At 36.6% G+C, this 11,718-nt stretch overlaps 2 protein-coding genes across 3 annotated transcripts; one reads left to right on the top strand and one right to left on the bottom strand.

Moving 5' to 3' along the window:
• Window positions 1–36: 36 nt before the first annotated feature.
• swsap1 (SWIM-type zinc finger 7 associated protein 1) lies at window positions 37–2,408 on the top strand. Its single transcript, XM_051714236.1, has 2 exons — window positions 37–906; window positions 1,736–2,408. The coding sequence occupies exons 1-2, from the start codon at window positions 646–648 to the stop codon at window positions 2,360–2,362; spliced, it is 888 nt and encodes a 295-aa protein (XP_051570196.1). The 5' UTR covers window positions 37–645; the 3' UTR covers window positions 2,363–2,408.
• Window positions 2,409–2,549: 141 nt separating this feature from the next.
• LOC127450240 (erythropoietin receptor-like) lies at window positions 2,550–11,717 on the bottom strand. Of its 2 annotated transcripts, none has more exons than XM_051714181.1 (8): window positions 11,276–11,717; window positions 10,697–10,856; window positions 8,859–9,022; window positions 8,558–8,709; window positions 8,230–8,386; window positions 7,936–8,023; window positions 7,335–7,422; window positions 2,550–6,880 (listed from the first exon to the last, which is right to left on the bottom strand). In XM_051714181.1, exons 2-8 carry the CDS (start codon window positions 10,708–10,710, stop codon window positions 6,179–6,181), a joined length of 1,365 nt encoding a protein of 454 aa, XP_051570141.1. In that variant the 5' UTR covers window positions 10,711–10,856; window positions 11,276–11,717; the 3' UTR covers window positions 2,550–6,178. The 2 variants fall into 2 exon arrangements, with proteins under 2 accessions (XP_051570141.1, XP_051570140.1); XM_051714180.1 differs by having other exon boundaries at window positions 10,697–10,832.
• Window position 11,718: the final 1 nt, after the last annotated feature.

The raw sequence follows: 11,718 nt of genomic DNA, 5'->3' as shown, positions 1-11,718 counted from the left end.
AAACATATGTTTTATTTAGTTCATTTTTTACTTTTTGTCGTGTCTGATGGTTATTTTTTTTTTTTTAGATAATAAGGCAGTAAAATTTATAGAAAATATTTTTTTTCTTTGAAAAGAGGATCATTATTACAGTTTTTTAACGTGTACTTGAACCGACACTTTGATTGACCAATCAATCACGAACTCGGTTCCGCAACAGCCAATCAAATGTTGGTTTTTTTCAAAGTGGGCGTTATTTTATTTTATTTTATTTCTTTATTTTATTTATTTTTGTTGACGCTCGAACTGTTATTTATATATTTGAAATTAGTTTTTTGGTTGTAACCAGTCGGACGTTTTATATATCTAAGGTGTAAAAAAGAAAAAGAAAAACTAAATAAGTTTTATGTCGACTGAGAGGATACATGTACTTTAATCCACAAGTCAATCGACCAATCAACCACGAGCTCTCTTTCACGTCCACCAATTAAATGTCTTGTTCATAGATGGGCGGGATTAAACGAAATAAAACTGACTCGCGCTTCGCGGGAGATATTAGTCTGCATAACTTGTTGATTTCACGTTGTTGGTGTTGTTGTTGCGGATAGTCCTATGTTCATGTAATAAGGCAATATCGATGCTAATAGCAATTTTAAATAAACTGTTATGGCCGATATTTTAGGAATCGTTTTCAGACGGTTTGCAGCTGGATCTGTAACGAGTGATTTAATATTTCCCGCTAATTTAAAGGGCAACACTTTGGTACTCGGTGATGTAAATATGAGTACATCTGTTTTATTTCTTGCAGCCGTGACAGCAGCCACAGATTTGGGACTCAAAGTGCTGTTTTTTACTCAGACACCGTTTCAGTCTCTACCTGTTTCTCTGAGGGGTTCAGTACCAGGACTCAAACTAGAAAGTCTGAAGGTAATATATATATAGAGTCTGTATAATTGGTTTCTCTATTACACCTCATATTCAGAGGTGCAATATGTAATTTTAAAGCAGTTTTGATGTTTAAAGTGGATGAAGGTAAAATGCAATTGACATCTAGACAAATCCTTAAAGGAATAGTTCACCCAAAAAAGAAAATTCTCACATCATTTACTCACCCTCATGCCATCCCAGATGTGTATGACTTTCTTTCTTCTGCAGAACACAAATTCAAGTTTATAGAAGAATATTTCAGCACTGTTGGTCCATACAATACAAGTGAATGGTGACCAGGACTTTTAAGCTCCAAAAAGCCCATAAAGGCAGCATAAAAGTAATCCATATGACTCCAGTGGTTAAATCCATGTCTTCTGAAGCAATATGATAGGTGTGGGCGAGAAACAGATCAATATATAAGTCCTTTTTTGGTAGAAATTCTCCTCCGTAGCCAGTAGGTGGCAATATACACGAAGCAGAAGAAAAAGAATGTGAAAGTGATAGTGGACATTTATAGTAAAAAAGGACATAAATGTTGATCTGTTTCATGGATTTAACCTACGTTTATGCTGCCTTTATGTTCTTTTTGGAGCATCAAAGTTCTGGTCACCATTCACTTGCATTGTACGGACCTACAGAGCTGTAGCTGTATATTCTTCTAAACTTTAATTTGTGTTCTGCAGAAGAAAGAATGTCATACACATCTGAGATGGTATGAGATTGAGCAAATGATGAGAGAAGTTTCATTTTTGGGTGAACTGTCCCTTTAAGAGTTGTTCTAAATAAAAGTCAGCGAATTCATGTTTTCACGAATGTTCTCTTGCAGAATATCAAGTTTGTGTATGCAAAGACTTTAGAAGAGTTGCTTGAGGATGTAGCATCCCTCCATGAGCTGGCGACAGAGACAGTGGCGCCTCCATCTCTAATTATCGTAGACGGCCTGGAGCGATATTTACACATGCCGAGAAGTGGACCCCTACAGGACGAACTGAGCCCTGCGGCCCATGTGGTGGCCCTCCTACATGACACGGCTGCTTTTCTAACACAGGTCCTGCTGAAGCGGGGTGAGAACCAGGGCGAGAACCAGGGTCTGTGCAGGATCATGGTCTCCTTTCAGTCTGAATGTGAAGGCAGATGGGACAATGAAGCGCAGGTATCTGATCTTCTCCTCTCCGTACTGGACCGCTACCTGCAGGTGAGGTGCACTTTAGAGGAGGTGAGAGGTGTGGAGGGGGCAGGGCTTAATGAGTGGCAGGTGTATCTGTCTGCTACATATCCTCAGCTGGACCAGCATGGTGAAGGATGTGGCGATCACAGACAGCAGTTGCATTTGGTGGTGCAGTCAGGTGGCGTACTGGAGTTTCGTCCAGTCCCTGGTGCAGAACAGGAGATTCCAGACCAACGGGATGACAGCAAACAGGAAACCGAGGGATGTAGAGATGGTGTGAACTAACCAAGAAAATCCCAACCCAAGTGTAATTTCTATGTATTTCTCATTTCGATATTAATTCATTGGCATAGTGTAATCTTAAGAAAGAAACATTGTCACATCTTTTTGACAAATTACTGACAAATTCTTAATTTGTACTAATTACTAATCTCTACAACCATATTTACATTATTCAGACATGATGACAGTATTCACGTTGTAAGAAATGCAATTTAATGTTTAAAACACAACAGATTTGTAAAGTTTGACATAGAAATTTCAGCATTTCGTTGTTAAACAACTAAACACACATCGCACATCTGTATGGTTGCAGGCAGATGCATTGTACACAATCAGTATTGTATAAAGGATAGGATAAGCAGCCATACTTGCTATTTTTTTTTTTTTTATTATTCAATGAGCAGCATTTCAGTCTAAAATTGAAATGCCTGAAAAAGATCAATAGACTGAAATGTTGTTTAAATAAATGATAAAACAACAAAGCTGGTTCTCAATAGTACTTTTAGGTATTCATCAAAAACAACCTGATAGAACCTGGTACATACTGGTGGAAATAAGACCCTTTAAAAAGTGCCACACGTTTTTCTTTAAAGTACAAATTAATAGTCAGAAATTATGCAATTTAGACAAAGAAAAGAAATTTATGCAACAAAATTAAAAAAAAAAAATATACACTGGCGGCCAAAAATATACACTTGTGGAATAATGTACAGATTTTGCTGTTTCGGAAGGAAATTGGTACTTTAATTCACCAAAGTGGCATTCAACTGATCACAAAGTATAGTCAGGACATTACTGATGTAAAAAAAACAGCACCATCACTATTTGAAAAAAGTCGTTTTTGATCAAATCTAGACAGGCCCCATTTCCAGCAGCCATCACTCTAACACCTTATCCTTCTGTAATCATGCTAAATTGATCATTTGGTACTAGAAAATCACTTGCCATTATATCAAACACAGTTGAAAGCTATTTGGTTCATTAAATGAAGCTTAACATTGTCTTTGTGTTTGTTTTTGAGTTGCCACAGTATGCAATAGACTGGCATGTCTTAAGGTCAATATTAGGTAAACAATGGTAAAAAAGAAACAGCTTTCTCTAGAAACTCATCAGTCAATCATTGTTTTGAGGAATGAAGGCTATACAATGCTTGAAATTGCCAAAAAACTGAAGATTTCATACTAAGGTGTACACTACTGTCTTCAAAGACAAAGGACAACTGGCTCTAACAAGGACAGAAAGAGATGTGGAAGGCCAGATGTACAACTAAACAAGAGGATAAGTACATCAGAGTCTCTAGTTTGAGAAATAGACGCCTCACATGTCCTCAGCTGACAGCTTCATTGAATTCTACCTGCTCAACACCAGTTTCATGTACAACAGTAAAGAGAAGACTCAGGGGTGCAGGCCTTATGGGAAGAATTGCAAAGAAAAAGCCACTTTTCAAACAGAAAATCAAAAAGAAAAGGTTGGAGTGGGCAAAGAAACAGAGACATTTGACAACAGATAATTGGAAAAGAGTGTTATGGAGCTTTTGTGGGATCAGCTAGACTATAAGGTGCGTGAGAAGTGCCCGACAAGACAGCCACATCTATGGCAAGTGCTACAGGAAGTGTGGGGTGAAACGTCACCTGAGTATCTGGACAAACTGACAGCTAGAATGCAAAGAATCTGCAAAGCTGTCATTGCTGCACGTGGAGGATTTTTTGATGAGAACTCTTTGAAGTAGTTTAAGAAGTTCATATCAACATTTTGTTTTCCAAATTGTAATAGTAATTTTTCATGTTATTAGTGTCCTGGCTATACATTGTGATCAGTTGAATGCCCCTTTGGTGAATAAAAGTACCTATTTCTTTCCATGAGAGCAAAATCTGTACATTATTCCAAACTTTTGGCTGCAAGTGTATATTACAAGACTTCACTGAAATGGGTGAAATACTTTTTTTAATATATATAAAAAATACATCTAGAATAATATGTGGAGCATTATACATACAAATAGAAAGATTGCTCAGAAAATATTTGACCTATAAAAATGAATAGACATTACAGTCTGTGTGTCAGAAACAACATTAACCACTTTTTTTGCTTTTTATTTTCACGCTTTAAAAAATAAATGCATGAAAAATAAAATTATTTACTTTAATAAAGGGCAGAACTTGCCTTAAGGATCAGATTTTTAGTGGCATTTTTGACTTTTACGAGGGCATTTAAAAAACACTGTGTATCAGTTTTTTTATGTAAAATACTTTAAATAGTTTTTATTAAAACAAATTCCTAATTAAGTAAGGCTGTTTCCCATACATTTTAATCTGCATCAACTCTATATACAATATTTTGTGAGAATATGTAATAGGCTTAGAATAAAATATGAGGAAATATATCAAAATAAAAAAGGAGGAAATGTATTACGGGGGTATTTTTTTGCCTGTGCATTTTTAATTTTGCAGACATTTTTATCACTTTAAGTAGCATTTTAGCCCCATGCCCCCATTATTATTGTCTGACCCTGTTACAAATAAATGTTGGCAGACCAACTACAATTATAAAAATAAACACTGATTATGGAGGTTTCTGTACAGTAAATTGAGCATGCTGTGCATTGCAAACCTTGAGGTGACCATCAAGCTCTGAGAAATTCACTGTTCCATACCAACCACAAATGCATTCCCAGAATGCACTAGCATTTTCACTCTGAGCACCCAAGCATAGAAAGGATTTTATCCTTTGTAATAATAGTTGTTAAGACTGACTTCCTCCTCTAACCTCTGACCTAATGTTTTACAGAGCTGAAAAAAATCTGCATGAAGTTAAACCCCCAAAACAGATTAGAAAACTGTTATTTACATCAAAACAGCTATGTACATTTTTACAACACAGATTTCGGCTTGGGAAAACCCAAAACCGGATAACATGACATTTAATTTATTCATAATTAAAGACAAAAAAAAATCTAAATATAAAAAAAACCTTCACTGGTACTTGGAATCAGTGCCTAATATGCTTTACAAAAATGTTTATTATCAGCTGCCAAAGTATTGCTATTATGTTAGCAGTAACACTTTAGGCCACTAATCCGTTTTAAGTTTCTTAACATCATAATTTTCCAACATATGATGCAATATAGAGCGTTTTTTGATTCGATTAGTTTTCAGTGGAGGAAAACTCCATTCTAGTGTGGATGAAAGGCGTAAACAGCTAAATGTTTTCAACTGAAAACTTACTAATCCGTTTAAGTTTGAAACCTCCGTTTTCAGTTTCCTAAAGTAATCGTATGTGGGATTGAAGAACATTTTTTAAACTTTCTGTTTTCGGTGGAAGGAAAGGCTATTCTAGTGTGGATGAGAGGCGTAAATGTAGCAAAGTTATTGCGCTTACAAACGAACATGTACTAATCCATTTAATTTGAAACCTCCGCCTTTAAGTTTCCTAACTTCATCGTATTCCGTTGTGCAGTAATGGAGAGCATTTTCAAAAGTTTGCATTTTTGGTGGAGGAAAATACCATTCCAGTGTCGAAGAGAGGCTTAAACATGGAACAATCTATGCATTTTCAAATGAAAACAGATCAGTGTTTACGTGACTTTAGTGTTACTGTGATAACAACAGAATTAGCTTATTTTATCTGACGGAATATGCTTTGTCTAATGAAAGATTCTAGTGTTGTATGTTTCATAAATCTGCAAGATCTTGATCTGAATTCTCCTTGTGATGCACTGCTCTGTCAGTCTCTCATACACCATAAAGGGTTTTAGTAAACATATTGTTTATCCATATTCCCCTTAAAAAATTCCCAAACATCTTCAAATCAGTATCCAGATTATATGCAATGACCAGAGAGTGGCCACTTGTGGCCAAAAATCTCATTTTTGTATTCATTGGTGTAAATCACCTGTTTCCCAAGATCCGCAATCCCGCTTGAGCTCATCGGGCTGTAGTCCATAGACACTCCAGAGTCTGCTACGGCCATATAAGCATATCCCGGCCCTTTAGGCAGCCACGTGTGGTTTGGAAACTCAAAGCTGGATTGGGACGACAGTCTGCCCGAACAGGAACTCTGCTGGAGGGATCCGAGATCAGAATGTGAGGTGCTCAAAGACACCGTTCCTGTAGTGGTGAAGAGAGTCTGCAGGGGTAACAACTCTTTGAAGATATCATCTACCTGGCCTTCAACTTCTCCTCGGGTATGCTGGGTGTTATGATTTAGAGTGACGTAGGTGTCGTGTGATTCCAGTAACATTGGCTGAGAGAGGGATTCTGGGTTTTCTTGAAGGGCCCTCAACTGCTCCATGATCCAATGGGTGTGGGGGGGCTCTCGCCATCTGTCAGTTAAACCAGAGTCTGTAGCCTCACTTTCCGTCTTCTCCTCTTCTTCCTTCAATGGTTTCCTGTCTTGTCTTGGGGAAGTCATGTGAGTGGCTAGAGAAACCTCCGACAGAACTTCTAGTGGTGATGGAAGCTCTTCGGGGTAGACATGGACTGGTCTTCCCCAGATACTCCAATTACCATGACTCATCCATTCCTGTGGGCCAAGAAAATATTAAATAGTTCATAACTGAATGTCTAGAACTGGAACTAATGTCTTTTTTTTTCATCAGAGATGTTGCAATTTAAATGAGCTTTTTCCACCTATATAGACAGGGCTGGACAAGGGAGGACAACCACAAACATTGTCTTGGACACTCTGATAATGGCTTGCAAAATGTCTATACAATTTTGGATAATAAACTTTAATTTCGGGAATTAGTTACAAAATGTATGCATTTGGTTGTGGGTCAGGGTGTAGCCTCCTTGTTGGGCCTTGGGCGAAGGGGAGGAGGCCCCCAACCCATAAAAATGTTTGACTTAGGCCCTGTGAATTCAAGAAATGGCCCTGTCTATAAATATTAGTTTTCTTTTATTGGTTAAGTCTTTTTAGTCTATTATAATATACGGTATGATACTGTGTTTCAACCAGAATAAATCAATAAAATTACCTTAAAATCACCTTTGTAGACAGTGAAGAGTCCTGGAAACTTGTGTTCTGGTGTTGGAATGTCAGGCCAAAGTTTCTTTAGAAGAAACCTGTAATGGCGAACATAAGCGGCTCATTATTTGATCGTTCATATAATGAACTGACACTGTAGACAATACTAGCAAACAAAGCGTTCTCTAAATGACTCGATCAAACCGTTTTGAAAAGCTTTGGCAGATCACCCAACTGTAAGGAATGTAATGTCAATGTTAACAAAATGGGAATAATTAATATTATTAATAATTTACATTGTTAAGAACATTGCTTAAAATAGTGTTGCCAATGTTGTTAATAATATTGAAACAAAAAACAATATTTGATGCAATCTTTAAAACCTAATATTGAAAATCCTGTGATAAACAGCTATTTTAATGCCCTGTACGGGGACTTTGGGGAACACTTTTGTGTGATGACTGAGTTGTGAATCATTTTATTGAACCGGTTTAATGAAACGAACTGTCCGAACGAACCAATTTGCTTAATGAATAGGACTTCCCAACGCAAAAACATTCACGACAATACAGTCTGTGAATTTAATGTTTAGAATATATGTGAAAACCTACTTGTGGTGGGACAGAATCACAGTCAGTGACAGCAACAAGAGAATCAGTCCAATGAACAGAACCAATAACACAATCAGAGGATCCATGTCTGTTAGAAAAAGACAAACAGAAAAAGTGTCAATACAGACCAAAAGTTCATCCATCCATCCATTGTATTCAGACAACATCAGACTTATAACCTTCAAACGGTTTCAAACATTTGGACGAGGCTTTGTCTCAAAATAAGCTCAGAATGATGCTATAGGCTGAACATTTTAAGCTAGTTGCTTCAAAAAGTTTTCAAAAACAGTTCACCAGTTGGTGGTGTGCTTCCAAATACAGGTTCGGTCCAAGCACTCCAGTAGCCTTTATATGACACACCATCGGGTTTGACACGGACCCACACCTTGTATCTGGTGCCTGGCTGCAAACCCCTCAAGACCAGCATTGTGCTGGCCTTTATCTCCTCCACCTTCAAAAGACATTTCACTCATGGTGAGCTTTAACACAAAGAAAGCTGATTTCAAATTCATCAGCCCATTCAAACAGAATTCATTTATGACTAACTAGGTGCTATATACAAGTTGCAATGTACAGTATATGCAACTATGTGCCTTATGAAATGTAAATAAAGAGCGCTTACCTTGCCCATATGACTTCCCTCCACTGCGTATCTGACCTCATATATCATACTGTCATCCATATATTTGAGAGGTGGAGGCAGCCAGCTCACGTTTAACTGTCCTTCATTCCTTGAGCTCACGACTGTAAGGTTTCTGGGAGGATCTGGAAACACTGTAAGCAGAGAGACATTGTAAGGAAGGAAATATGGGGAGATCTCAGCAACTATAAGTTTTTACATTACAGAAGCATTATGATATATTGTGGAGGATGCATCATCTTCAATGGTCTGTTGTCATTGCATAAAGCTTTAATAAACCTACAGACATTCTCCACATTGAGGCTGCGATTGTAGAGCATCCGCCCATCACAAAAAACCTGAACATCAAGGGCCGTGAAGAACAAAGTTTGGGGCAGTTTGCAGAAGTAAACTGTTCTGTTACTGGCCAGTAAAGACATAACTACACATGTCCTTCTGTTCTCATTCCTGTGGACATATGAAAAAACAAAAACAAATTACACTGTCATGTTAACTTAACTGACATCACTGTGTTGGTCTATATACCCGACTATTTATCGATCTGTTATTCAAACTATCTGTCGATATAGCACATGTCTATCTATTCACCTCTCCATCTAAAGTAAGAAAGAAAGAAAAAAGTGAGAAAGGAAGAAAAGTTCCACAGAAAGAAATTTTCTAAAGAAAAAGTTTAAGAGAAAGGAAGAAAGAACATTTGACTTAATCTGTATAACCTTATAGTGAAAATACAGTGGTAAACAGCAATTTTAAAATAAATGTTTATGGAAAATGCTGCACAAGGACTTTGGAGAAGACCTTTGAGCAATGACTCAGTTGTTAATAGTATAATATATACACCGATCAGCCACAACATTAAAACCACCCGCCTAATATTGTCTAGGTCCCCCTCATGCAGCCAAAACAGCGCCAAATCGCATCTCAGAGATAATCTTCTCGCCACAGTTGTACAGAGCGGTTATCTGAGTTACCGTAGACTTTGTCAGTTTGAACCAGTCTGGCCATTCTCTGTTGACCTCTCTCATCAACAAGGCGTTTCTATCCGCAGAACTGCCGCTCACTGGATGTTTTTGTTTTTTGGCTCCATTCAGAGTAAATTCTAGAGACTGTTGTGTGTGAAAATCCCAGGAGATCAGCAGTTACAGAAATACTCAAACCAGCCCATCTGGCACCAACAATTATACCACGCTCCAAATCACCGAGATCAAATTTTTTTACCCCCATTCTGATGGTTGATGTGAATATTAACTGAAGCTCCTGACCCGTATCTGCATGATTTTATGCACTGCACTGCTGCCACATGATTGGCCAAAAACAAAAAACATCCAGTGAGCGTCAGTTCTGTGGATGGAAATGCCTTGTTGATGAGAGAGGTCAACAGAGAATAGACCAGACTGGTTCAAACTGACAAAGTCTACGGTAACTCTGATAACCGCTCTGTACAACTGTGGTGAGAAGAATATCATCTCAGAATGTTATTTTGAGATGCGGGTTGGTGCTGTTTTGGCGGCACGAAGGGGACCTACACAATATTAGGCAGGTGGTTTTAATGTTGTTGCTGATCGGTGTATATATAATAGGATATATCATCTAAAGTTCGAAAGAAAGAAATAAAATTCAAAAGAAAGTTACACAGAAAGTTTGAAAAGAAAGAACGTTGAAAAGAAACCTCGAAATAACATTCAGAATAATTTTTAAATAAGATTTTACGTAAAATGCCGCGCAGGGACTTTTGTCTTATGGCACTTTTTTTTTTTTTTTTTTTTACTTTTGAACCTGAAAAAAAAAAAAGTTAAGAAATAAAGTTGCAAATAAAAAAGTTTGAAAGACAGAAAATTAGAAAGAAAAAAGTTCAAAAGAAAGTTTGAAAGTAGGTTAAAAAAGTTCAAAAGAAAATTCAAAATAAAGACAGAAAGAAAGATCGAAAGAAAAACGTTCAAAAGATCGAAAGTTTTAATATAAAACATTCAAAAGAAAGTTTAAAAGAAATAAAATTTGAAAGTTAAAGTTCAAAAGAAAGTTCGAATGAAAGTTCTTAAGAAAGAAGCGTATTTTTTACGTAATTTATCGTTTACATGGTTTATGTTTCTCAAAGTACTGCAGTTCCTAAATTTAGTTACTTACTTATATGAATACATGAATGTATATTGATCATGTGAACCATTCCTCTCTTGCTCTTCTTCCCAAAAGCAGGTGAGGTCCTTCTTTCCCTCCACAAAACATTTCAGATCCTCTGTGTCTTCTTGGAGTAACTGGGCCACTGAAGAATTATGTTTAATTTAAACTGAAAACAGTCAGCATTATTCAATGTCAAGTTTCGTAATAGAACAATTATGATGCGTGATTTACTAAAGACCAGTGAACATTGAAAAACGTTTTATTTTCGCATCTCAAAGAGAATATCAGGTGTAAAAGACATCCTGCAAATCTGCAATCTTTACTACATTTTAGCTGAAACATTAAATAAAAGAATAAAGAATTTAGAAAGTGTTTGGGCATTAGAAGAAATTGTATATTTGGCACTTTATTTAATATTATATATTTAATTCATATATTATAAATGTATAATATATTGGCACTGGGTTAGAAAAACATACATTAATACTTTTTAAAAATGTTTAACAGTTATCAAACAATTCAAAGACGATTAAATGCAGACAGTTAACAAAACCAGACAAATAACAAATATAGTTTGTTTCTTACCTTTACTTTCAAAACTGTGTCCTTCTGTTGTGATGAAAGCAAGGCACAGCATAAAAATAGCTTTCAATTTGTCACTTCTCATTTTTCTTTTTGCAATTTTCAATGCATTGCTGCTTGAGATGAATAAAAATCCTTCTTTTCCTGTGGACTCTTCATGCAGATTATTTTCAGTTCAGCAAAGAAAAACACATACATTTCATCCGATAAGCTGATGGTGTGTTAGGACAGTATGTTTACTCTTTTACTACTAGAAGGTGGAGCGCCAAAAAGTGTGTTGTTTATTGGGTGGAGCTTGAGTGAGCAATTGCTGTCATTACTGTTTGAAGTGCTCATTTCCCCTGCATAATACAAGATACATACTATCCAACCTAAAAACTGCTGTCTGCAAATATATGATGTCAGTTTGGTAATCTATACACTTTAGAAGTTCTTTGGCATTTAAT

The sequence above is a fragment of the Myxocyprinus asiaticus genome, chromosome 13 (assembly GCF_019703515.2).
Source record: "Myxocyprinus asiaticus isolate MX2 ecotype Aquarium Trade chromosome 13, UBuf_Myxa_2, whole genome shotgun sequence".
Classification (NCBI taxonomy): Eukaryota; Metazoa; Chordata; class Actinopteri; order Cypriniformes; family Catostomidae; genus Myxocyprinus; species Myxocyprinus asiaticus.
This window is presented reverse-complemented; position numbering and strand designations above follow the sequence as displayed.

Coding starts and splice junctions, on each gene's coding strand:
- swsap1 (XM_051714236.1), top strand. CDS start 646: ATGGCCGATATTTTAGGAATCGTTTTCAGACGGTTTGCAGCTGGATCT. Junction 907..1,735: donor TCAAACTAGAAAGTCTGAAG/GTAATATATATA, acceptor GTTCTCTTGCAG/AATATCAAGTTTGTGTATGC.
- LOC127450240 (XM_051714180.1), bottom strand. CDS start 11,357: ATGAGAAGTGACAAATTGAAAGCTATTTTTATGCTGTGCCTTGCTTTC. Junction 8,024..8,229: donor TGGAAGCACACCACCAACTG/GTGAACTGTTTT, acceptor TTTTTCTAACAG/ACATGGATCCTCTGATTGTG. Junction 7,423..7,935: donor GTGATTCTGTCCCACCACAA/GTAGGTTTTCAC, acceptor TCGCCATTACAG/GTTTCTTCTAAAGAAACTTT.